Here is a 27,558-nt window from a genome sequence, read left to right on the forward strand (position 1 = left end):
ACCTCTACCTCTACAGTTCCTCCACCTCTACCTCTACAGTACCTCCACCTCTACCTCTACCTTATAGTACCTCCACCTCCACCTCTACCTTTATAGTACCTCCAACTCCACCTAAACTACCTCCACCTCCACCTCTACCTTTACAGTACCTCCACCTCTACCTAAACAGTACCTCCACTTCACCTCTACAGTACCTCCACCTCTACCTCTACAGTACCTCCACCTCTACCTCTACAGTACCACCCACCTCTACCTCTACATTACCTCCACCTCCACTCTACATTCCTCCACCTCTACCTCTACAGTTCCTCCACCTCTACCTCTACATTCCTCCAACTTCAACTCCATTACCTCTACCTCTACAGTACCTCCACCTTACCTCTACCTCTACAGTACCTCCAGCCACCTCTCCACCTCCACCTCTTCCTAAACAGTACCTCCCTTCTACCTCTACAGTACCTCCACCTCTATCTCTACAGTATCTCTACCTCCACCTCTACAGTACCTCCACCTCCATCTCACCTCTACAGTACCTCCACTCTACCTCTACAATACATCCACCTCCACCTTACATCCACAGTACCTCCACCCCTACCTCAACAGTACCTCCACCTTTACAGTACTTCACTTCTACCTCTGCAGTACCTCTACAGGTCCTCCTCTACCTCTACCTCTACCTCTACATTACCTCCACCTCCAACTTCACCTCTACAGTACCTCCACCTCTACCTCTACAGTACCTCCACCTCTACCTCTACATTACACTCTACCTACAGTTCCCTCCACCACCTCCACCTCTACAGTTCCTCCACCTCTACCTCTACAGTACCTCCACCTCTACCTCTACAGTACCTCCAACTTCAACTCTACATTACCTCTACCTCTACAGTACCTCCACCTCTACCTCTACAGTACCTCCAACTTCACCTCTACAGTACCTCTACCTCCACAGTACCTCTACAGTACCTCTACCTCCACCTCTACAGGACCTTCCTCCACTTCTTACAGTTCCTCCACCTCTACCTCTACAGTACCTCCAACTCCACCTCTACTTACCTCCAACATCTACAGTACCTCCACCTCTACAGTTCCTCCACCTCTACCTCTACAGTACCTCCACCTCCACCTCTACAGTACCTCCACCTCCACCTCTACCTTTACAGTATCTCCATCTACCTCTACAGTACCATCCACTCTCAGTACCTCTACAGTACCTCTACCTCTCCACTCCACCTCTACACTACAGTAACTCTACCTCTACAGTACCTCCACCTCCTCTACCTACATCCACCTCCACCTCTACCTACCTCATAGTACCTCAATCTCTTTACAGTACCCCCAGTACCTCTACCTCTATAGTAACTCCACCTTCACCTCTACCTACACAGTACCTCTACCTCTACCTCTACAGTACCTCTACAGTACCTCTACCTTTACAGTACATCTACCTCTATAGTACCTCAATCTCTACAGTACCCCACACCTCTACCTCTACAGTACCTCCGTCTCTACCTTTACAGTACCTCCACCTCTATAGTACCTCCACCTCTACCTCCATAGTACCTCTGCCTCTATAGTACCTCCACCTCTACCTCATCAGTACTCTGCCACTACATCCACCTCCAGTCAACAGTACCTCCACCTTTACAGTACCTCCACCTGTACCTCTACAGTACCTCCACTTTTACCTCTACAGTACCTCTACCTCCACCTACCTCCACTTCTACCTCTACCTCTACAGTACCTCTACCTCTACAGTTCCTCCACCTCTATCTCTACAGTACCTCCACCTCCACCCTACCTCCTACCTCTACAGTACCTCCACCTCCACCTCTTCCTACACCTCCACCTCTACCTCTACAGTACCTCTACCTCTATCTCTACAGTATCTCTACCTCCACCTCTACAGTTCCTCCACCTCCACCTCTACCTCTAAGTACCTCTACCTCTACAATCTCTACCTCCACCTCTACAGTACCTCCACCTCCACCTCTACCCTACCTCAACAGTACCTCCACCTCTACCTTTACAGTACCTTCACTTCTACCTCTGCAGTACCTCTACAGGTCCTCCACCTCTACCTCTACCTCTACCTCTACATTACCTCCACCTCCAAGTACCTCTACATTACCTTCACCTCTACCTCTACAGTACCTCCACTCTCACCTCTACAGTTCCTCCAACTCCACCTCTACATTACCACCACCTCCACCTCTACAGTTCCTCCACCTCTACCTCTACAGTACCTCCACCTCTACCTCTACATTACCTCCAACTTCAACTCTACATTACCTCTACCTCTACAGTACCTCCACCTCTACCTCTACAGTACCTCCAATTTCACCTCTACATTACCTCTACCTCCACAGTTCCTCTACAGTACCTCTACCTCCACCTCCTCAGGACCTCTTCCTCCACTTCTTCAGTTCCTCCACCTCTACCTTTACAGTACCTCCACCTCTACTTCTACATCTACAGTACCTCCACCTCTACAGTTCCTCCACCTCTACCTCTACAGTACCCCCACCTCCACCTCTACAGTACCTCCACCCCCACCTCTACCTTTACAGTACATCCACCTCTACAGTACCTCAATCTCTACAGTACCTCCACCTCTACCTCTAGTAACTCCACCTTCACCTCTACCTACACAGTACCTCTACCTCTACAGTACCTCCGTCTCTACCTTTACAGTACATCTACCTCTATAGTACCTCAATCTCTACAGTACCCCCACAGTACCTCTACCTCTATAGTAACTCCACCTTCACCTCTACCTACACAGTACCTCTACCTCTACAGTACCTCCGTCTCTACCTTTACAGTACATCTACCTCTATAGTACCTCAATCTCTACAGTACCCCCACAGTACCTCTACCTCTACAGTACCTCCGTCTCTACCTTTACAGTACATCTACCTCTATAGTACCTCCACCTCTACCTCCATAGTACCTCTGCCTCTATAGTACCTCCACCTCTACCTCCATAGTACCTCTGCCACTATAGTACCTCCACCTCTACCTCAACAGTACCTCTACCTTTACAGTACCTCCACCTGTACCTTTACAGTACCTCCACTTTTACCTCTACAGTACCTCTACCTCCACACTACCTCCACTTCTACCTCTACTGTACCTCTACCTCTACAGTTCCTCCACCTCTATCTCTACAGTACCTCCACCTCCACCTCTACCTCTAGAGTACCTCCACCTCCACCTCTTCCTTTACAGTACCTCCACTTCTACCTCTACAGTACCTCTACCTCTATCTCTACAGTATCTCTACCTCCACCTCTAAGGTGCTTCCACCTCCACCTCTACCTCTACAGTAACTCTACCTCTACAATACATCCACCTGCACAATACATCCACCTCCACCTCTACCCCTACCTCAACAGTACCTCCACCTCTACCTCTACAGTACCTCTACCTCTACAGTACATCCGCCTCCACCTCTACCCCTACCTCTACAGTATCTCTACCTCCACCTCTACAGTTCCTCCACCTCTACCTCTACAGTACCTCCAACTCCACCTCTACCTTGACAGTACCTCCACCTCTACAGTACCTCTACCTCCACCTCTACAGTTCCTCCACCTCCACCTCTACCTCTACAGTACCTCCACCTCTACCTCTACCTCTACAGTACCTCCAACTTCACCTCTACATTACCTCCACCTCTACCTCCACCTCTACAGTTCCTCCACCTCCACCTCTACCTCTACAGTACCTCCACCTCTACCTCTACCTCTACAGTACCTCCAACTTCACCTCTACATTACCTCCACCTCTACCTCTACCTCTACAGTTCCTCCACCTGTACCTCTACAGTACCTCCACCTCTACCTCTACCTTTACAGTACCTCCACCGCCACCTCTACCTCTACAGTACCTCCACCTCTACCTCTACAGTACCTCCAACTCCACCTCTACATTACCTCCACCTCTACCTCTACAGTACCTCCACCTCTACCTCTACCTCTACAGTACCTCCACCTCTACCTCTACAGTACCTCCACCGCCACCTCTACCTTTACAGTACCTCCACCGCCACCTCTACCTTTACAGTTCCTCCACCTCTACCTCTACAGTACCTCCACCTCTACCTCTACCTTTACAGTACCTCCACCTCTACCTCTACCTCTACAGTACCTCCAAATTCACCTCTACATTACCTCCACCCCTACCTCTACCTCTACAGTTCCTCCACCTCTACCTCTACAGTACCTCCACCTCTACCTCTACAGTACCTCCACAGTACCTCTACCTCTATAGTACCTCCACCTCCACCTCTACCTTTATAGTACCTCCAACTCCACCTCTACATTACCTCTACCTCTACAGTACCTCTACCTCTACCTCTACAGTACCTCCAACTTCACCTCTACATTACCTTCACCTCTACCTCTACAGTACCTCCACCTCTACCTCTACAGTACCTCCAACTCCACCTCTACATTACCTCCAACTTCAACTCTACATTACCTCTACCTCTACAGTACCTCCACCTCTACCTCTACAGTACCTCCAATGTCACCTCTACCTCTAGAGTACCTCCACCTCCACCTCTTCCTTTACAGTATCTCCACTTCTACCTCTACAGTACCTCTACCTCTATCTCTACAGTATCTCTACCTCCACCTCTAAGGTGCTTCCACCTCCACCTCTACCTCTACAGTAACTCTACCTCTACAATACATCCACCTCCACAATACATCCACCTCCACCTCTACCCCTACCTCAACAGTACCTCCACCTCTACCTTTACAGTACATCCACTTCTACCTCTGCAGTACCTCTACAGGTCCTCCACCTCTCTTCCTCCACCTCTACCTCTACATTACCTCCACCTCCAACTTCACCTCTACATTACCTTCACCTCTACCTCTACAGTACCTCCACCTCTACCTCTACAGTACCTCCACCTCTACCTCCACAGTACCTTCTACCTTTACAGTACCTCCACCTCCACCTCTACCTCTACATCACCTCCACCTTTTACCTCTACAGTACCTCTACCTCCACCTCTACCTCCAGTATCTCTTCTCCACCTCTACAGTTCCTCCACCTCTACCTCTACAGTTCTCCACCTCCATCTCTACAGTACCTCCACCTCCACCTCTACATCTACAGTAGCTCCACCTCCACCTCTTCCTTTACAGTTCCTCCACTTCTACCTCTACAGTACCTCTACCTCCATCACTACAGTTCTCTACCTCTACAGAACCTCTACCCCACTTCCACAGTACTTCCACCTCCACCTCTACCTCTACAGTATCTCTTCCTCCACACAGTTCCTCCAGCTCCACCTCACAGTACCTCCACCTCCACCTCCACCTCTACCTGTACCTATCTCAACAGTACCTCCACCTCTACCTCTACAGTACCTCTACCTCTACAGTACCTCCACACCTCCACCTCCACCTCCCCTCTACCTCTACAGTATCTCTACCTCCACCTCTACAGTTCCTCCACCTCTACCTCTACAGTACCTCCAACTCCACCTCTACCTTGACAGTTCCTCCACCTACCTACAGTTCCTCCACCTCCACCTCTACAGTACCTCCACCTCCACCTACCTCCACCTACCTAAACAGTACCTCCACCTCCACCTCTACCTTTACTACTCCACCTCCAACTTCACCTCTACATTATTCACCTCTACCTCTACAGTTCCTCTACCTCTACATCTAGTTCCTCCACCTCTACCTCTACAGTACCTCCACCTCTACCTCTACCTTTACAGTACCTCCACCGCCACCTCTACCTCTACAGTCCCTCCACCTCTACCTCTACAGTACCTCCAACTCCACCTCAACATTACCTCCACCTCTACCTCTACATACCTCCACCTCTACCTCTACCTCTACAGTTCCTCCACCTCTACCTCTAGTTCCTCCACCTCCACCTCTACCTTTACAGTACCTCCACCGCCACCTCTACCTTTACATTTCCTCCACCTCTACCTCTACAGTACCTCCACCTCTACCTTACTCTCCACCTTACCTCTACAGTACCTCCACCTCTACATTATCTTCACCTCTACAGTTCCTCCACTCTACTTCACCTCTACAGTACCTCCACCCTACCTCTACCTCTACAGTTCCTCCACCTCTACCTCTACAGTCCCTCCACCTCTACCTCTACAGTACCTCTACCTCTACAGTACCTCCACCTCCACCTCTACAGTACCTCCACCTCTACCTCTACAGTACCTCTACCTCTACAGTACCTCCACCTCCACCTCTACGCCTACAGTATCTCTACGTCTACAATACCTCTACAGTAATTCTACATCTACAGTACCTCTACAGTACCTCTACCTCTACAGTACCTCGAGCTCTACCTCTACCTCCACCTCTACCTCTACAGAACCTCTACCTCTACCTCCACCTCTACAGTACCCCCACCTCCACCTCTACAGTACCTCCACCTCCACCTCTACCTTTACAGTACATCTACCTCTACAGTACCTCAATCTCTACAGTACCTCCACAGTACCTCTACCTCTATAGTAACTCCACCTTCACCTCTACCTACACAGTACCTCTACCTCTACAGTACCTCCGTCTCTACCTTTACAGTACATCTACAGTACGCCACCTCTACAGTACCACCACCTCTACCTTTACAGTACCTCCACCTCTACCTCTACAGTACCTCCACCGCCACCTCTACCTTTACAGTACCTCCACCTCTACCTCTACAGTACCTCCACAGTACCTCTACTTCTATAGTACCTCCACCTCTACCTCTACAGTACCTCCACAGTACCTCTACCTCTATAGTACCTCCACCTCCACCTCTACCTTTATAGTACCTCCAACTCCACCTATACATTACCTCTACCTCTACAGTACCTCTACCTCTACAGTACCTCCAACTTCACCTCTACATTACCTTCACCTCTACCTCTACAGTACCTCCACCTCTACCTCTACAGTACCTCCAACTCCACCTCTACATTACCTCCACCTCTACCTCTACAGTACCTCCACCTCTACCTCTACATTACCTCCAACTTCAACTGTACATTACCTCTACCTCTACAGTACCTCCACCTCTACCTCTACAGTACCTCCAATTTCACCTCTACATTACCTCTACCTCTACAGTACCTCCACCTCTACCTCTACAGTACCTCCAACTTCACCTCTACATTACCTCCAACTCTACCTCTACAGTACCTCCACCTCTACCTCTACCTCTACAGTACCTCCAACTTCACCTCTACATTACCTCCACCTCTACAGTTCCTCCACCTGTACCTCTACAGTACCTCCACCTCTACCTCTACCTTTACAGTACCTCCACCACCACCTCTACCTTTACAGTACCTCCACCGCCACCTCTACCTTTACAGTACCTCCACCTCTACCTAAACAGTACCTCCACCGCCACCTCTACCTTTACAGTTCCTCCACCTCTACCTCTACAGTACCTCCACCTCTACCTCTACCTTTACAGTACCTCCACCTCTACCTCTACCTCTACAGTACCTCCAACTTCACCTCTACATTACCTCCACCCCTACCTCTACCTCTACAGTTCCTCCACCTCTACCTCTACAGTTCCTCCACCTCTACCTCTACAGTACCTCCACCTCTACCTCTACCTTTACAGTACCTCCACCGCCACCTCTACCTTTACAGTACCTCCACCTCTACCTAAACAGTACCTCCACCGCCACCTCTACCTTTACAGTACCTCCACCTCTACCTAAACAGTACCTCCACCGCCACCTCTACAGTACCTCCACCTCTACCTTTACAGTACCTCCACCTCTACCTCTACAGTACCTCCACCTCTACCTCTACCTCTACAGTACCTCCAACTTCACCTCTACATTACCTCCACCCCTACCTCTACCTCTACAGTTCCTCCACCTCTACCTCTACAGTTCCTCCACCTCTACCTCTACAGTACCTCCACCTCTACCTCTACCTTTACAGTACCTCCACCGCCACCTCTACCTTTACAGTACCTCCACCTCTACCTAAACAGTACCTCCACCGCCACCTCTACCTTTACAGTACCTCCACCTCTACCTAAACAGTACCTCCACCGCCACCTCTACAGTACCTCCACCTCTACCTTTACAGTACCTCCACCTCTACCTCTACAGTACCTCCACCGCCACCTCTACCTTTACAGTACCTCCACCTCTACCTAAACAGTACCTCCACAGCCACCTCTACCTTTACAGTACCTCCACCGCCACCTCTACCTTTACAGTTCCTCCACCTCTACCTTTACAGTACCTCCACCTCTACCTCTACCTTTACAGTACCTCTACCTTTACAGTACCTCCACCTCTACCTCTACCTTTACAGTACCTCCACCTCTACCTCTACAGTACCGCCATCTCTACCTCTACCTTTACAGTACCTCCACCTCTACCTCTACAGTACCTCCACCTCTACCTCTACCTTTACAGTACCTCCACCGCCACCTCTACCTCTACAGTCCCTCCACCTCTACCTCTACAGTACCTCTACCTCTACAGTACCTCCACCTCCACCTCTACAGTACCTCCACCTCTACCTCTACCTTTACAGTACCTCCACCGCCACCTCTACCTCTACAGTCCCTCCACCTCTACCTCTACAGTACCTCTACCTCTACAGTACCTCCACCTCCACCTCTACAGTACCTCCACCGCCACCTCTACCTTTACAGTACCTCCACCTCTACCTAAACAGTACCTCCACCGCCACCTCTACCTTTACAGTTCCTCCACCTCTACCTCTACAGTACCTCCACCTCTACCTCTACCTTTACAGTACCTCCACCGCCACCTCTACCTCTACAGTCCCTCCACCTCTACCTCTACAGTACCTCTACCTCTACAGTACCTCCACCTCCACCTCTACAGTACCTCCACCTCTACCTCTACAGTACCTCTACCTCTACAGTATCTCCACCTCCACCTCTACCTCTACAGTACCTCTACAGTACCTCCACCTCTACCTCTACAGTACCTCTACCTCTACCTCTACCACTACAGTACCTCCACCTCTACCACTACAGTACCTCCACCTCTACCTCTACGGTACCTCCACCTCTACCTCTATAGTACCACCACCTTTACCTCAACAGTACCTCTACCTCCAACTCTACCATGACAGTACCTCCACTTCTACCTCTACAGTACCTCTACAGTACCACTACCTCCACCTCCACCTCTACCTCATCAGTACCTGCTTCTCCACCTCTACCTCTATAGTACCTATATCTCTACGGTACCTCCACCTTCACCTTCACCTCTACCTCTACAGTACTTCCACCTCCACCTCTATGCCTACAGTACCTCCACCTCCACCTCTACCTCATCAGTACCTGCTTCTCCACCTCTACCTCTATAGTACCTATACATCTACGGTACCACTACCTTCACCTCTACCTCTACAGTACCTCCACCTCCCCCTCTACCTTTAATGTACCTCTACCTCTACCTCTGCTGTACCTCTACCTCCACCTCTACCTCTACATTACCTCTACGTCTACAGTACCTCTACCTCTACAGTATCTCTACAGTACCTCTACAGTACCTCTCTCTACCTCTACAGTACTTCCACCTCCTCTCTACCTCTACCCCTACAGTACCTTACACCTCTATGTCTACCTCTACAGTACCTCCACCTCCATCTCTACCTCTTCCTCTACAGTACCTCTACCTCTACAGTACCTCCACCTCTACCTTTACAGTACCTCCACCTCTACAGTACCTCTACCTCCACCTCCACCTTTACCTCCACCTGCCAAGTTTGCTTACATTGTTCTCCAAACACAGGAGTACTCACCTGTGGCCTTTTTATCCGTGAGTTACAGATTTGGTGTATGGTTCTACTAAATGAGTTACAGGTTTGGTGTATGGCTCTACTAAATGAGTTACAGGTTTGGTGTATGGTTCTATTAAATGAGTTACAGGTATGGTGTATGGCTCTACTAAATGAGTTACAGATTTGGTGTATGGCTCTACTAAATGAGTTACAGGTTTGGTGTATGGCTCTACTAAATGAGTTACAGATTTGGTGTATGGCTCTACTAAATGAGTTACAGGTTTGGTGTATGGCTCTACTAAATGAGTTACAGATTTGGTGTATGGCTCTACTAAATGAGTTACAGATTTGGTGTATGGCTCTACTAAATGAGTTACAGGTTTGGTGTATGGCTCTACTAAATGAGTTACAGATTTGGTGTATGGCTCTACTAAATGAGTTACAGGTTTGGTGTATGGCTCTACTAAATGAGTTACAGGTTTGGTGTATGGCTCTACTAAATGAGTTACAGATTTGGTGTATGGCTCTACTAAATGAGTTACAGGTTTGGTGTATGGCTCTACTAAATGAGTTACAGATTTGGTGTATGGCTCTACTAAATGAGTTACAGATTTGGTGTATGGCTCTACTAAATGAGTTACAGGTTTGGTGTATGGCTCTCCTAAATGAGTTACAGATTTGGTGTATGGCTCTACTAAATGAGTTACAGGTTTGGTGTAATGGCTCTACTAAATGAGTTACAGATTTGGTGTATGGCTCTACTAAATGAGTTACAGGTTTGGCTGAATATTCCTCATGGGCCAGTGTGTAATATTTCAAACTTCCAGTTGATCTAAACAGAAACCTTTGTCTCATTCTGTTGCCGTTTTATCTCACCCCACATGTTCACTTGGACTGCAAAGCTAACATTTGCCATCTTGTTTAAAGCTGGCATTAAATTGCCAGTGACTGTCTTGCCCTCAGATCTATTCTCTGAAATCCCACCATGCATTTCTGTGTCAGGTGCCCTGATGTAACTGTGACACTGGAATGAGACCCAGAGCAAGGATTTATGGGATAGCCTGAAGCCTAGCTCCTTGAAGAGGGAGGGAGGGAGGGAAGAGGGAGGGAGAGAGATTATCGGAGCTGCCTTGGCTCTCTATTGCTTCACAGAGCACTGCGCCATCTGCAAAGCACCTGTCCTCGCGTATAGGATTCAGTAGCAACTGTTTCACCTAGGGAGAAAAACAGAAATTGCAAGCCAGACACCCTAGATACAGTACACACTGTATCTTCTTCGATGTTGCTCAACACTGACTGAATTTACTTAATTGTTCATCTTGTCCCGTCTGACAGTGCTGTGTGGAACCCCGCCCGCTGTGGAGAATGCCCATCTGATTGGCCGTCGGCGGTCCCATTATGACATCCATGCGGTGGTGCGTTATCAGTGTGCCGAAGGTTTCTACCAGCGCCACATCCCCACCGCGCGTTGCCGGGCCGATGGCACCTGGGACCGGCCCAAGATCATCTGCACAAAGTGTGAGTGACAAACAGCAGATTGTCTTTTTTAAACGTGTTGTCTTATGCAACCTTTCTTCGGATAACAAACCTTTATTCACCCAGGTAGGCTTTTCTGTATAAACATTAGTGTATTCCTACTAGTATGGGCTGAATAAGAAACTGAATTGTAAATGTTGTCACTGCACCAATTAAACAGAGAATGGTAAATGTTGTTACTGCACCAATTTTGAGGTGTAACTACCTGTGTTCCCCTCCCTCAGCTCGGAGATCCCACCGGTACCGCCGCAACCACCGCCACAGCCAGCGCCGGGAGCGTAGGAACCACAGGAGATACGGAGGAGAGGCACACATGGAGAGGGGAGAGGACACACACAGCCAATACTGAACCAAATACTACACCTCCCACAATGCTCTGCGCCTGACCGCTGACCTATCCTGGGGCTGAGGGGATCAACCCCTCGAAATGGACAGTAGTTGACATCTGAACGTTCTCTTTTCCTGACCTATTTCAGTCTCTATCTTTGGATTGAAATCTCACTTGAGATACTGTATGTGTGCAAAACTTTAACTTTCATGCAAATGACCGATTGACATCAGTGCAAAAAAGGTTCTGTGTTAGGCACCCATATCTCATGTTTTGGATTTGTCCTTTTTTTGTTGATTTTGTTTAACCCATGTCCATTACTTACAACAGTAATAGTCTCTCTCTCTCTCGCTAACACGGTCGCTAATACTGTAACTTAGAAACAGAAAATCCTTGGCATGTCTATGAATAACCTATTCTCACTGTTGAAACATAAATACAGTGATGTGATAAATACAGTGTGTGTGTGTGTGTGTGTGTGTGTGTGTGTGTGTGTGTGTGTGTGTGTGTGTGTGTGTGTGTGTGTGTGTGTCTGTTCATGCGTGTGTATGTGTGTGAGAGAAAGTGTGTATCCTATGCGAGTGTGTTTTTATAAGTTTGAAGCTTGTTCTACATCTCAGAACATCCTAATGTTTGTGTTCTGTTTATAAAGCACAGATTTAATTAATAAGTTAGCTAGTTAGCTTTCAGTCCCAATTAACCCAGAGCTTTTGTCTGTATCCTGTACTTGTTATGTTCCCTTAGGGCTCCTGAATAGTAGGGCTGTTTTATTATTCAACTTATGTGCCATTTTTTAATATTTGCTAACTTTTCATGTCACGTCACTATTTATTATGGACTAGTTAATACAGTGCCTTGCGAAAGTATTCGGCCCCCTTGAACTTTGCGACCTTTTGCCACATTTCAGGCTTCAAACATAAAGATATAAAACTGTATTTTTTTGTGAAGAATCAACAACAAGTATTTGTATCCAATTTGTAAGTCGCTCTGGATAAGAGCGTCTGCTAAATGACTTAAATGTAATGTAAATGTAAGTAGGACACAATCATGAAGTGGAACGACATTTATTGGATATTTCAAACTTTTTTAACAAATCAAAAACTGAAAAATTGGGCGTGCAAAACTATTCAGCCCCTTTACTTTCAGTGCAGCAAACTCTCTCCAGAAGTTCAGTGAGGATCTCTGAATGATCCAATGTTGACCTAAATGACTAATGATGATAAATACAATCCACCTGTGTGTAATCAAGTCTCCGTATAAATGCACCTGCACTGTGATAGTCTCAGAGGTCCGTTAAAAGCGCAGAGAGCATCATGAAGAACAAGGAACACACCAGACAGGTCCGAGATACTGTTGTGAAGAAGTTTAAAGCCGGATTTGGATACAAAAAGATTTCCCAAGCTTTAAACATCCCAAGGAGCACTGTGCAAGCGATAATATTGAAATGGAAGGAGTATCAGACCACTGCAAATCTACCAAGACCTGGCCGTCCCTCTAAACTTTCAGCTCATACAAGAAGAAGACTGATCAGAGATGCAGCCAAGAGGCCCATGATCACTCTGGATGAACTGCAGAGATCTACAGCTGAGGTGGGAGACTTAAGGGGGCTGAATAATTTTGCACGCCCAATTTTTCAGTTTTTGATTTGTTAAAAAAGTTTGAAATATCCAATAAATGTCGTTCCACTTCATGATTGTGTCCCACTTGTTGTTGATTCTTCACACAAAAATACAGTTTTATATCTTTATGTTTGAAGCCTGAAATGTGGCAAAAGGTCGCAAAGTTCAAGGGGGCCGAATACTTTCGCAAGGCACTGTATATGTTGATTTTTTTTGTTTACATAATCCAACAAGGCAATGTAATACCTGTTTTCTTTAATGTACCATTCTCTTACAATCAAAATGTGTTAACCAAAAAACAAGTTAACCCTTTGATTGCCTGTACTGTACTGTAAATACTGTGGTTTTTGTTTGTTATTGACTGACACCTGATTGATACGTGACCCGTGTCCAGCCATGTGTCTCCCATCGGCATCTCAACTAATATTCTAAAACAGCCCCATCGATCTAAATGGAATAAAATAGGATAGATTGAAGTACTACGGACTGAGACAAAACATTCCCAAGATATCTACTCGATCGCCAATAGACCCAGTCTTTGCACGGCTCCAATATGTGATGGGTAGGATGCCATGAATCTGGTCCTTGATTGGTCTTCACCCCTTTTTTGGTGTTGTTATGATGTCCTGTCCAGCTGTTGTGTTCCATTCTTAATAAAGCTAAAAAAAAAAAAAAAATGAACGACGACAGTGTGTCTGGTGAGTTTTGTGATTGAAGCTGGGCTCTAACTCTAGTATTTCTATTTCTTTGTACGTTTCTACCACATCGCTGTACCTCAGACACGGAAGACTGACAGCAGCTTGTAGCTAACCCATGCCTCCTAAACCAGCATCCAGGAACAAAACAAAGCATTTTAACATCTTCTACTAATTTACTAATTCTACTGTTGTTCACCTCACTTCAATCTCCGCCCAGAGAAAGTCCATTCTGGCCACTAGTTTTCATTCTGTCGGGAACAAACAGGACATTTTCTCCTCTCTTTGGTCTCTGTTTTGAATGGATTGTGGAGGGAAAATACATGTAAGAATGGACCCTATAGAGGAAAATACATGTAAGAATGGACCCTATAGAGGAAAATACATGTAAGAATGGACCCTATAGAGGAAAATACATGTAAGAATGGACCCTATAGAGGAAAATACACATGTAAGAATGGACCCTATAGAGGAAAATACATGTAAGAATGGACCCTATAGAGGAAAATACATGTAAGAATGGACCCTATAGAGGAAAATACACGTAAGAATGGACCCTATAGAGGAAAATACATGTAAGAATGGACCCTATAGAGGAAAATACATGTAAGAATGGACCCTATAGAGGAAAATACATGTAAGAATGGACCCTATAGAGGAAAATACATGTAAGAATAGAGGAAAATACACGTAAGAATGGACCCTATACATGTAAGAGGAAAATACATGTAAGAATGGACCCTACATGTAAGAATGGACCCTATAGAGGAAAATAGAATGGAGAGGAAAATACATGTAGAGGAAAAAGAATGGACCTATAGAGGAAAATACATGGTAAGAATGGACCCTATAGAGGAAAATACATGTAAGAATGGACCCTATAGTGGAAAATACACGTAAGAATGGACCCTATAGAGGAAAATACACGTAAGAATGGACCCTATAGAGGAAAATACACGTAAGAATGGACCCTATAGAGGAAAATACATGTAAGAATGGACCCTATAGAGGAAAATACATGTAAGAATGGACCCTATAGAGGAAAATACATCTAAAAGAATCAACCCAATAAAAGAAAGTTAATCTAAAGGAATTGGTCCATTGGTCCAATACCACCACTGCTAGACGACCACTGCTAGTTTAATCTCACTTTGGGTTGTCACCTCCTGGCTCAGTTGGCTCTGAGACCTGAGCCCCCTCTCTGTCACTGTGATTCACTGGGATAAAAACTGTGGAGCAGAGAGAGGTTTTGAGAGTAAAAAGAAGGCAACATTTATTTAAACTCCGGTTGGAAAAGTTGCTTGACTCTGTTGAAATCAGGTGACAGTGATTGCCGTACAGGTGAACCATAGACATTAAAACCAGAGCTGAACATGTGGGAAGAGAGAGCATGCTGGGCTTTTACTTTCCAGACGTCAAACTTAGTTCAAAACAGAAGTCTGAAATCATGTACAGTGGGGCAAAAAAGTATTTAGTCAGCCACCAATTGTGCAAGTTCTCCCACTTAAAAAGATGAGAGAGGCCTATAATTTTCATCATAGGTACACTTCAACTATGACAGACAAAATGAGAAGAAATAAATCCTGAAAATCACATTGTAGGATTTTTAATGAATTTATTTGCAAATTATGGTGGAAAATAAGTATTTGGTCGCCTACAAACAAGCAAGATTTCTGGCTCTCACAGACCTGTAACTTCTTCTTTAAGAAACTCCTCTGTCCTCCACTCATTACCTGTATTAATGGCACCTGTTTGAACCTGTTATCAGTATAAAAGACACCTGTCCACAACCTCAAACAGTCACACTCCAAACTCCACTATGGCCAAGACCAAAGAGCTGTCAAAGGACACCAGAAACAAAATTGTAGACCTGCACCAGGCTGGGAAGACTGAATCTGCAGTAGGTAAGCAGCTTGGTTTGAAGAAATCAACTGTGGGAGCAATTATTAGGAAATGGAAGACATACAAGACCACTGATAATCTCCCTCGATCTGGGGCTCCACGCAAGATCTCACCCCGTGGGGTCAAAATGATCACAAGAACGGTGAGCAAAAATCCCAGAACCACACGGGGGGACCTCGTGAATGACCTGCAGAGAGCTGGGACCAAAGTAACAAAGCCTACCATCAGTAACACACTACGCCGCCAGGGACTCAAATCCTGCAGTGCCAGACGTGTCCCCCTGCTTAAGCCAGTACATGTCCAGGCCCGTCTGAAGTTTGCTAGAGAGCATTTGGATGATCCAGAAGAAGATTGGGAGAATGTCATATGGTCAGATGAAACCAAAATATAACTTTTTGGTAAAAACCTCAAATCGTCGTGTTTTGAGGACAAAGAATGCTGAGTTGCATCCAAAGAACGCCATACCTACTGTGAAGCATGGGGGTGGAAACATCATGCTTTGGGGCTGTTTTTCTGTAAAGGGACCAGGACGACTGATCCGTGTAAAGGAAAGAATGAATGGGGCCATGTATCGTGAGATTTTGAGTGAAAACCTCCTTCCATCAGCAAGGGCATTGAAGATGAAACATGGCTGGGTCTTTCAGCATGACAAGGATCCCAAACACACCGCCCAGGCAACGAAGGAGTGGCTTCGTAAGAAGCATTTCAAGGTCCTGGAGTGGCCTAGCCAGTCTCCAGATTTCAACCCCATAGAAAATCTTTGGAGGGAGTTGAAAGTCCGTGTTTCCCAGCAACAGCCCCAAAACATCACTGCTCTAGAGGAGATCTGCATGGAGGAATAGGCCAAAATACCAGGAACAGTGTGTGAAAACCTTGTGAAAACGTTTCACCTCTGTCATTGCCAACAAAAGGTATATAACAAAGTATTGAGATCAACTTTTGTTATTGACCAAATACTTATTTTCCACCATAATTTGCAAATAAATTAATTAAAAATCCTACAATGGGATTTTCTGGATTGTTTTTCTATTTTTGTCTGTCATAGTTGAAGTGTACCTATGATGAAAATTACAGGCCTCTCTCATCTTTTTAAGTGGGAGAACTTGCACAATTGGTGGCTGACTAAAAACTTTTTTGCCACACTGTATGTTGTCAACAGTTTGATTTTGTATGACAATACTGTCTAGCTGGGGTTCACTTCTTATCAACTCATGACAGCAGAGGCCACCTGCCAGGCAGGGCAAAGTTTACTAGGCCACATGTGCACTGTCATTGACTATAGACAGGATCCAATGACATCACCAACCAGAGACGGAAGCTCAGAGGTCTTCGAGCAACACATACAACTCAGTGACAGTTTTGACCTGGAATAGACCAATGATTGTGAGAAAAAAACACTCCAGACAGAAGTTGCCTCAAACCTCAGACCTAGGATTTCCCCCAGTCCAAAGCTTATCCGTTAGGTGGTGGAAAAATCTGCCCCAGCATCAGTGGTTTGGGCAACTATTATGATAAAAACATGTTCCAGTGAAAGACTGAGCATCCCACCACTTTCAGTATCTGATGAATCTCTGCCCTGTTGCCTCAATAGTCAGGCAGACTTGCATGAAGAAGGTAAACAGAGTATTTCACAAGAATAGAGATATCGACACAACAGGATACACACCAACCCAGGACCAGAGTACAACTACTCAAAGAAACAGAATAGTGTAGTTGTTCACATATTTTAATATATTCACGTAACAAACATTTATTGAAGTAATTCTGGCCCAACCCCTCCAAAAATAGCCATCATTTGTTTCATAAATACTAACTAAACATTTGTCCCCTCAACCCATGACTTCCTATAGTGGTCTCTCCAATCCCAACCACATCTTGTGAAACATGCCTTGTTATCTGGTCTTATCAGCAGCACTACAACACAGTTGTTCAGCAAAATAAAGAAAAGAGTCCTCAACATGGTCCATAGTTTCACAGTTCCTCTGTGATAACTCTATGAGGCAATGCTGTCCTGCTGTATCAGTGTCAGTGATCAGAGTCCAGGTTTATAGGCCTTTTAGGCCCTACTATACTATACCACCTGAGACTGTCTCACTGACTCACTAGCTACATAGATAAAGCCATGTCCACAAACAGGCTTTATCTCGATCCAATAGTCCATATAGGGAGTGCTACTGCAGAATAGATGGCTTGTAGCAGGGCTTGGTTTTGGCTGTTTAATGCACTGTACTGTATTCCGCTGTTGTAGACATGGGCCTGAACTTTACTCCAAAAGGCTCCAACCAACAGAGGGAGCGGATAATGTATGAAATTGAAGTTAATTTGCTTGATGTGTTCTAGATTAATATAACATTGTTTTGTAAATCTGGAGGGTCACATTTCCAGAAGCATAGTATGCCAGCCGCATCAAAACGTTTAGGTTCTTTAGGATCGTGGGTACAGTAGTTCTTGATCTTACAGTAGCATTCTAGACCATTCGCTCACAGAGTCCATGCTCAGTGGGAATTGTAGTGTTATGGGTTTAGTTGTCCTTCTTCTCCGGGCTGGTCTGTCCCTCAGGTACAGTAGGCATGAAGAAAGTGGGGCTGAGGCGGCATCGGATGGCTAGGAGGATCGGTAGAGCTACATACAGCCCGTTTAGAATCATAACTGTCGACCATTTGTCTGTTGGGACCCGGTATGTGAAGGGGGTTCGGGAGTGGAGTGATCCCCCGATATGGCACCACTGGGTCTGGGGAAGGGGAGGAGACGGGTGGGTGTGAGGGGACGTTAATGGAAGACGAATAATAGGAACAGAATAGAAACAACAATGGTGTAAAAAATAATAAAAAATCTAATTTGTATCACAGCTGCTTTGTCAAATCCCTGGTACATCACACTGTGTGTGATCTGCAAATTGAAGCGACCAATATTATTACCTGGGCTATGGCCCCCGCAAAGAAGATGGCCCAGTCCAGCATCCAGGTACAACCAGGGTTCCTCAGCCCATATATGAATGCAGCCAGTAGAGGCAACGCATAGAACAAATACACCAGCATCTAGAGCAATCAAATAACAAGACACGTGTCGTTCGACATCAAGACGGACACAATGGAAACTACACTGTCAAGCAGCATGGAACAGGAACAAATATGGATAATATGCCATAACGGACAATGGAATGAAGATCTATGTGTGTTTTACTCATTTTATTTTCTACAACTCACCATGATCCAAGAGAAGACCACGGGGTCCTTGAGGTAAGGCTCAACTCACCGTGATCCTAGGGAAGACCACAGGATCCTTGAGGTAAGGCTCATACTGGTAGATATAGGTGAAGCAGGTATCCAGAGGACAGTCAAGGGCCACCTGAGGGAGAGAGAGGGAGAGTGAATGAATGGATGGATAGATGGATGAATGGATGAATGGATTAATGGATCAATGAATGAACACATGAATCAATCAATCAATCAATGATGTTCAATTTTGTTGGCTAAAGAAGAAACACACTGGCTACATGAACCCTACAATTCAGACTTGTAATGTACGCCTTTCCTACGCACACCTTCGCACTTCTCAGTAATTGCTATTCAGATTTACCTTATGCTGGTACCTAACGGGCTTTGCAGACATGGTTCCCGTTAGGAAGATGGCGCCGACAGAGATGGTCTCCTCGCTTCGCGTTCTTAGGAAACTATGCAGTATTTAGTTTTTTTAATGTATTAATACTTACGTTGTTACCCCAGGAAATCTAAAGTCTTATTACATACAGCCGGGAAGAACTGTTGGATATAAGAGCAACGTCAACTTACCAACATTACTACTAGGAATACAACTTTCCCTAAGTTGATCCTCTGTTTGTACCACCACCCAGGACAATGGATAGGATCCCAGTAGGCGACCCAAAACAACAGCGTCGCAGAAGGGGCAGATGGAGCGGTCTTCTGGTCAGGCTCCGTAGACGGGCACATCACTCACCGCTCCCGAGTATACTACTCACCAATGTCCAGTCTCTTGACAACAAGGTAGGCGAAATTCGTGTAAGGGTTGCCTTCCAGAGAGACATCAGAGATTGTAACGTTCTCTGTTTCACTGAAACATGGCTCACTCGGGATATGTTATCAGAGTCGGTACATCCACCAGGTTTCTTCACGCATCGCGCCGACAGAAACAAACATCTCTCTGGTAAGAAGAAGGGCGGGGGTCTATGCCTTATGATTAACGAGTCATGGTGTGATAATAACAACATACTGGAACTCAAGTCCTTTTGTTCACCTGACCTAGAATTCCTTACAATCAAATGCCGACCGTAATATTTACCAAGAGAATTCTCTTCGATTATAATCACAGCCGTGTATACCCCCCCCCCCCCACCCCCCAAGCAGACACCTCGACCGCCCTGAAAGAACTTCATTGGACTCTATGTAAACTGGAAAGCATATATCCTGAGGCTGCTTTTATTGTAGCTGGGGATTTTAACGAAGCTAATCTGAAAACAAGGCTCCCTAAATTTTATCAGCATATCGAATGCCCGACCCGGGCTGGCATGATTGCTACTCTAACTTCCACAACGCATACAAAGCTCTCCCTCGCCCTCCTTTCGACAAATCTCCAAGACGGTGTAGCAGTCAGACGTCTTTTTGTCCTTGTCTTGTCGTGTCCCATGTATACATCTTTTTATATCTTTTTTCTTCGCATATATTTAAAATATATATTTTTCTTAACCTCAACTTCAACATACTCTCCTGCAATCCACCTCACCCAATGTGGTGTGGATCTGCTATTTCTTTACTTCTGAACCGGAACCCCAACAGAAGCTAGCCAGCAAACTAGCTACTAGCTAGTAACCAGCTAGCCACTGCTAGCGGTCATCAGCTACCATTAGCCCGGACAACTCTCGCCAGTCTGCAAAGTGCAACTCAAACCAGAGAAAATCGGACTTATTTTTCTCCATATCTCCGGATTTCTACTGCAAGCTCTGAACCTTTTCACCTGGATCATCGCAGCTAGCTAGCTGCTATCCGAGTGGCCACCTGGCAAATATTTCTGTCCCGAAACAAGAACAAATTAGCCTGGAGCTAGCCTTGCTAGGCCCATCTCCCGGCTAACCAAATAGGTCCATCAGCTACTCCTTGGGCTACAATACCTATTTTGCCAATCGGCCTGAACCCCCGCCGACCCATCACGACTGGACTACCAATGTAATTCGCCTGAGGGGGTTTATCAACTCGCGACATCCCCTGAATGCCCATCTGCTAGCCTGCTAGCCGCGGCCTTCTAGCTGTCTAGAGTATATCGGACTGTTAGCTTGAGAGGCCCATCGGACAAATTCTTTGGCCACTTTACCTATTCTGCAAATTGGCTTGGATCCTTTAACCACACGGAGCCCTGCTGATCCACGACGACTGGTCTGCAGACTTAACAGCACGAGGGGGCTACAACAGACTTTCTTCTGTCGCGACATCCCTCTAAGACCCTTCTGCTAGCTTGATACCCTCAACCTCACTCAAATTATCAATGAACCTACCAGGTACAACCTCAAATCTGTAAACACAAGCACCCTCATATATAACATCCTAACCAACTGCTCTCCATATACACCTCTGCTGTCGTCAACCATGACCTCAGCTATCACTGCCTCATTGCCTGCATCCATAATGGGTCTGCTGTCAAATGACCACCGCTCATCACTGTCAAAAGCTCTTCAGCGTGCAGGCCTTTCTAATTGACCTGGCCCAGGTATCCTGGAATGACATTGACCTCATTCCGTCAGTAGAGGATGCCTGGTTATTCTTTAAAAGTGCTTTCCTCACCATAAGCATGCCCCATTCAAAGAAAATTGAACCAGGAACTGATATAGCCCTTGGTTCACTCCAGACCTGACTGCCCTTGACCAGCACAAAAACATCCTGTGGCATACTGCATTAGCTTCGAATAGCCCCTGCAATATGCAACTTTTCAGGGAAGTTAGGAACCAATATACAGTACAAAGGCAGTTAGGAAAGCAAAGGCTAGCTTTTTCAAACAGAAATTTGCATCCTGTAGCACAAACTCCAAAAAGTTCTGGGACACTGTAAAGTCCATGGAGAATAAGAGCACCTCCTCCCAGCTGCCCACTGCACTGAGACTAGGAAACCACCGATAAATCTGTGACAATTGAGAATTTCAAAAAGCATTTTTCTACAGCTGGCCATGCTTTCCACCTAGCTACCCCTACCCAAGTCAACAGACCTGCAACCTCCATAGTAACTTGCCTAAGCCGCCCCAATTTCTCCTTCACCCAAATCCAGATAGCTGATGTTCTGAAAGAGCTGCAAAATCTGGATCCCTACAAATCTGCCGGGCTAGACAATCTAGACCCTCTCTTTCTAAGATTATCCACCAAAATTGTTGCAACCCCTATTACTAGCTTGTTCAATCTCTCTGAGATCCCCAAAGATTGGAAAGCTGCCGTGGTCATCCCCCTCTTCAAAGGGGGAGGCACCCTAGACCCAAACTGCTACAGACCTATATCTATCCTACCCTGCCTTTCTAACGTCTTCAAAAGCCAAGTTAACAAACAGATCACCGTCCATTTCGAACCCCACCGTACTTTTTCTATACAATCTGGTTTCAGAGCTGGTCATGGGTGCACCTCAGCCACGCTCAAGGTCCTAAATGATATCATAACAGCCATCGATAAGACACAATACTGTGCAGCAGTATTCATCGACCTGGCCAAGGTTTTCGACTCCGTCAATTACCACATTCTTATCGGCAGACTCAACAGTCTTGGTTTCTCAAATGACTGCCTCGCCTGGTTCACCAACTACTTCTCAGACAGAGTTCAGTGTATCAAATCGGAGGGCCTGTTGTATGGACCTCTGGCAGTCTTTATGGGGGTGCCACAGTGTTCAACCTCGGGCCGACTCTCTTCTCTGTATACATCAATGATGTCGCTCTTGCTACTGGTGATTCTCTGATCCACCTCTACGCAGACAACACCGTTCTGTATACTTCTGGCCCCTCTTTGGACACTGTGTTAACTAACCTTCAGTCGAGCTTCAATGCCATACAACTCTCCTTCCGTGGCCTCCAACTGCTCTTAAATGCAAGTAAAACTAAATGCATGCTCTTCAACCGATCATTGCCCACACCTGCCAGCCCGCCCAGACTCACTACTCGGGACGGTTCTGACTTCGAATATGTGGACAACTACAAATACCTAGGTGTCTGGTTAGACTGTAAACTCTCCTTCCAGACTCACATTAAGCATCTCAAATCCAAAATTAAATCTAGAGTTGGCTTCCTATATCGCCACAAAGCATCCTTCACTCATGCTGCCAAACATGCCCTCGTAAAACTGACTATCCTACCGATCCTTGACATCGGCGATGTCATTTACAAAATAGCCTCCAACACTCTACTCAACAAATAGGATGCAGTCTATCACAGTGCTGTTACAGTGCCATCCGAATACAAACAGTGTAGCTATTCCCTCCGCAAGACAATCAAACAAGCTAAGCGTCAGTATAGAGACAAAGTAGAGTCGCAATTCAAAGGCTCAGACACGAGACATATGTGGCAGGGTCTACAGTCAATCACGGATTGCGAAAAGAAAAACAGCACCGTCGCGGACACCAACGTCCTGCTCCCAGACAAATTAAACAACTTCTTTTCTCGCGAGGACAATACAGTGCCACTGACACAACCCGCTACCAAAACATGCGGGCTCTTCTTCAATGCAGCCAACGTGAGTAAGACATTTAAACATGTTAACTTCTCTGGGATATGTGGGACGGTAGCGTCTCACCTCGCCAACAGCCAGTGGAATTGCAGGGCGCCAAATTCAAAACAACAGAAATCTTTCAAATTAAAATTCCTCAAACACACAAGTATTATACACAATTTTAAAGATAAACTCCTTGTTAATCCAGCCATGGTGTCTGATTTCAAAAAGGCTTTACGGCGAAAGCACACCTTGCGATTATGTTAGCTCAGCGCCTAGCCACAGAAAACCATACAGCCATGTTCCAAAGAAGGACAGAAATAGCGTTAAAATGAATCATTAACCTTGATGATCTTCACCGGATGGCACTCCCAGGACTCTAGGCAATAAATGTTTGTTTTGTTCGATAAAGTTCATCTTTATGTCCAAAAACCTCATTTGAAATTGGTGTGTTACATTCAGAAATGCATTGTCTCAAACAAACATCCGGTGAAAGGGCAGAGAGCCACATCAAATTACAGACATACTCATCATAAACATTGATTAAAGATACAAGTGTTAAACACACAATTAAAGATAAACTTCTCCTTAATTAATGCAACCGCGGGGTCAGATTTCAAAAACGTTTTACGGTAAAAGCACACCATGCAATTATGTTAGGTCAGAGCCTAGCCACAGAAAACCATACAGCCATTTTCCAACCAAGGAGAGGTGTCACAAAACTCAGAAATAGCGTTATAAATATTCACTTACCTTTGATGATCTTCATCACTCCCAGGAATCCCAGTTCCACAATAAATGTTTGTTTTGTTCGATAAAGTCCATCATTTATGTCCAAATACCTCCTAATTTGTTTGCGCGTTTAGTTCACAAATCCAAATTCACAAGGCTCAGGCACTTAGTCCAGACGAAAAGTCAAAACAGTTCCATTACAGATCATAGAAACATGTCAAACGAAGTATATAATCAATCTTTACGATGTTTTTATCATAAATCTTCAATAATATTCCAACCGTGTAATTCCTTTGTCTTTAGAAATGACGGCCGCGCACGTGACTAAACTAATGGCATTCTGCCCTGATTCAAACAGCTCTTATTCGCTCCCCCTTCATAGTAGAAGCCTGAAACAACATTCTAAAGACTGTTGACATCTAGTGGAAGCCTTAGGAATTGCAATACGACCCCATAGACACTGTATATTGGATAGGCAATCACTTGAAAAACTACAAACCTCAGATTTCCCACTTCCTGGTTGGATTTTTTTCAGGTTTTTGCCTGCCATATGAGTTCTGTTATATTCACAGACATAATTCAAACAGTTTTAGAAACTTCAGAGTGTTTTCTAACCAAATCTACTAATTATATGCACATTCTAGATTTGGGCCTGAGTAGCAGGCAGTTTACTCTGGGCACCTTATTCATCCAAGCTACTCAATACTGCCCCCCAGTCCCAAAGAAGTTAACACTCTCGCAAGGCTGCCGGCCACAGACGGCATCCCTAGCCGCATCCTCAGAGCATGCGCAGACAAGCTGGCTGGTGTGTTTACGGACATATTCAATCAATCCCTTTCCCAGTCAAGAGGGCCACCACTGTTCCTGTTCCCAAGAAAGCTAAGGTAACTGAGCTAAACGACTATCGCCCCGTAGCACTCACTTCCGTCATCCTGAAGTGCTTTGAGAGACTAATCAAGGATCATATCACCTCCACCCTACCTGACACCCTAGACCCACTCCAATTTGCTTACCGCCCCAATAGGTCCACAGACGACGCAATCGCAATCACATTGCACACTGCACACTGCCCTAACCCATCTGGACAAGAGGAATACCTATGTAAGAATGCTGTTCATCGATTACAGCTCAGCGTTTAACACCATAGTACCCTCCAAACTCGTCATTAAGCTCGGGACCCTGGGTCTTGACCTCGCCCTATGCAACTGGGTCCTGGACTTTCTGCCCCCAGGTGGTGAGGGTAGGAAACAACATCTCCACCCCACTGATCCTCAACACTGGGGCCTCTCAAAGGTTTGTTCTCAGCCCTCTCCTGTATTCCCTGTTCACCCATGACTGCGTGGCCATGCACGCCTCCAACTCAATCATCAAGTTTGCAGACGTCTCTACAGTGCTAGGCTTGATTACCAACAACGATGAGACAGCCTACAGGGAGGAGGTGAGGGCCCTCGGAGTGTGGTGTCAGGAAAATAACCTCATACTCAACGTCAACAAAACAAAGTAGATGATCGTGGACTTCAGGGAACAGCAGAGGGAGCAGCCCCCTATCCACATCGACGGGACAGTAGTGGAGAAGGTGGAAAGTTTTAAGTTCCTCATACCCAACCTCAGGAGGATGAAGAAATTTCGCAACAAAAACACTCACAAACTTTTACAGATGCACAATGAGAGCATCCTGTCCGGCTGTATCACTGCCTGGTACGGCAACTGCTCCGCCCACAACCGTAAGACTCTCCAGAGGGTAGTGAGGTCTGCACAACGCATCACCGGGCGCAAACTACCTGCCCTGCAGGACACCTACACCACCCAATGTCACAGGAAGGCCAAAAAGATCATCAAGTACAACAACCACCCGATCCACTACCTGTTCACCCCACTACTATCCAGAAGACGAGGTCAGTACAGGTGCATCAAAGCTGGGACCGAGAGACTGAAAAACAGCTTCTATCTCAAGGCCATCAGACTGTTAAACAGCCATCACTGACATTGAGTGTCTGCTGCCAACATACTGACTCAAATCTCTAGCCACTTTAATAATTAATATTTGGATTTAATAAATGTATCATTAGTCACTTTTAACAATGCCACTTTATATAATGTTTACATACCCTACAATACTCATCTCGTATGTATGTACTGTACTCTATACCATCTACTGTATCTTGCCTATGCCGTTCGGCCATCGCTCAGCCCTATATTTATATGTACATATTCTTGTTCATTCCTTTACACTTGTGTGTATAAGGTAGTTGTTGTAAAATTGTTAGATTACTTGTTAGATATTACTGCACAGTCAGAACTAGAAGCACAAGCATTTCGCTACACTCACATTAACATCTGCTAACCATGTGTATGTGACCAATAACATTTTATTTTATTTGATGTGAGTTTTTGCCTGCACTGAATACATTTAATTCAACCACTGAAAACCTTCCCACTTGCTGGCCAACAGATTTACTCATCAATGTTTCCATTCAATAGTGTTTTCAGTTTTAAAAAATTAAGCCATGTCTTTAAAATATAGTGTATCTTCAATTAGAATTTTGGCGACAGGCACGAGAACACGTGGAGAGAATGGGTTCAGAATACAGGGATTCATTAAAGAAAGCCATCTTTGTTTCAGCACCAACTGGTAGATTTCTAAATATTTAGGCACATTTTGGGGTTAGGAAAGTATGAATAATTTTTTTTTATGATTTGGAGATCCTTTATGCACTAAATATATTGTTGAATCAAAAATGCAATGCTTTGATTCATCCTGAAAGTTGTCATATTATTAAATTGTTCAATCCCATGAAATATTGGAAGATTAGAAAAGTGTGCAATAGGGATTGAACTGTAGTCCAATAAATCTACCCTAATAATCCTCACTAATCATGGAACTGTATGAAAATGGTCCAGTCGTCATGAACCATGCGCCAGGCTCCAGGTTTAAACTGCTACTTATGGTGTGTTCCTTAATGATTCAAACAGGCTACCTGTTCCAAATTATTGCACAACTTGGAATACATTAGCCTAATATGATACACTATGGCTACCCACACATACTCGACAGTGGAAAGAAAGGTCAACTAACGATGTAATGGAATGATGCAAAATGTAAGGAAACTAACACTAAAGTGACAGATATAAATGTAAGGAAACTAACACTAAAGAGACAGATATAAATGTAAGGAAACTAACACTAAAGAGACAGATGTAAATGTAAGGAAACTAACACTAAAGAGACAGATATAAATGTAAGGAAACTAACACTAAAGAGACAGATATAAATGTA

The 27,558-nt window shown here is 45.4% G+C and overlaps 2 protein-coding genes across 2 annotated transcripts in view; one reads left to right on the plus strand and one right to left on the minus strand.

Moving 5' to 3' along the window:
• Nucleotides 1–13,941, plus strand: part of LOC115114029 (neurocan core protein-like) — a 138,533-nt gene extending 124,592 nt beyond the window's left edge. The window contains exons 19-20 of the mRNA XM_065013666.1: nt 11,118–11,300; nt 11,543–13,941. Of these exons, the coding sequence (XP_064869738.1) occupies nt 11,118–11,300; nt 11,543–11,667 (308 nt within the window). The 3' untranslated portion in view covers nt 11,668–13,941. The remainder of the gene's footprint in view (nt 1–11,117; nt 11,301–11,542) is intronic.
• A 3,629-nt stretch (nt 13,942–17,570) lies between these two features.
• Nucleotides 17,571–27,558, minus strand: part of tm6sf2a (transmembrane 6 superfamily member 2a) — a 14,685-nt gene continuing 4,697 nt past the window's right edge. The window contains exons 8-10 of the mRNA XM_065013667.1: nt 19,118–19,210; nt 18,781–18,900; nt 17,571–18,593 (exon numbers count right to left, since the gene is read on the minus strand). Coding sequence (XP_064869739.1) covers nt 18,384–18,593; nt 18,781–18,900; nt 19,118–19,210 — 423 coding nt within the window. The 3' untranslated portion in view covers nt 17,571–18,383. The remainder of the gene's footprint in view (nt 18,594–18,780; nt 18,901–19,117; nt 19,211–27,558) is intronic.

This window comes from Oncorhynchus nerka, linkage group LG9b, assembly GCF_034236695.1.
Source record: "Oncorhynchus nerka isolate Pitt River linkage group LG9b, Oner_Uvic_2.0, whole genome shotgun sequence".
Taxonomy (NCBI): Eukaryota; Metazoa; Chordata; class Actinopteri; order Salmoniformes; family Salmonidae; genus Oncorhynchus; species Oncorhynchus nerka.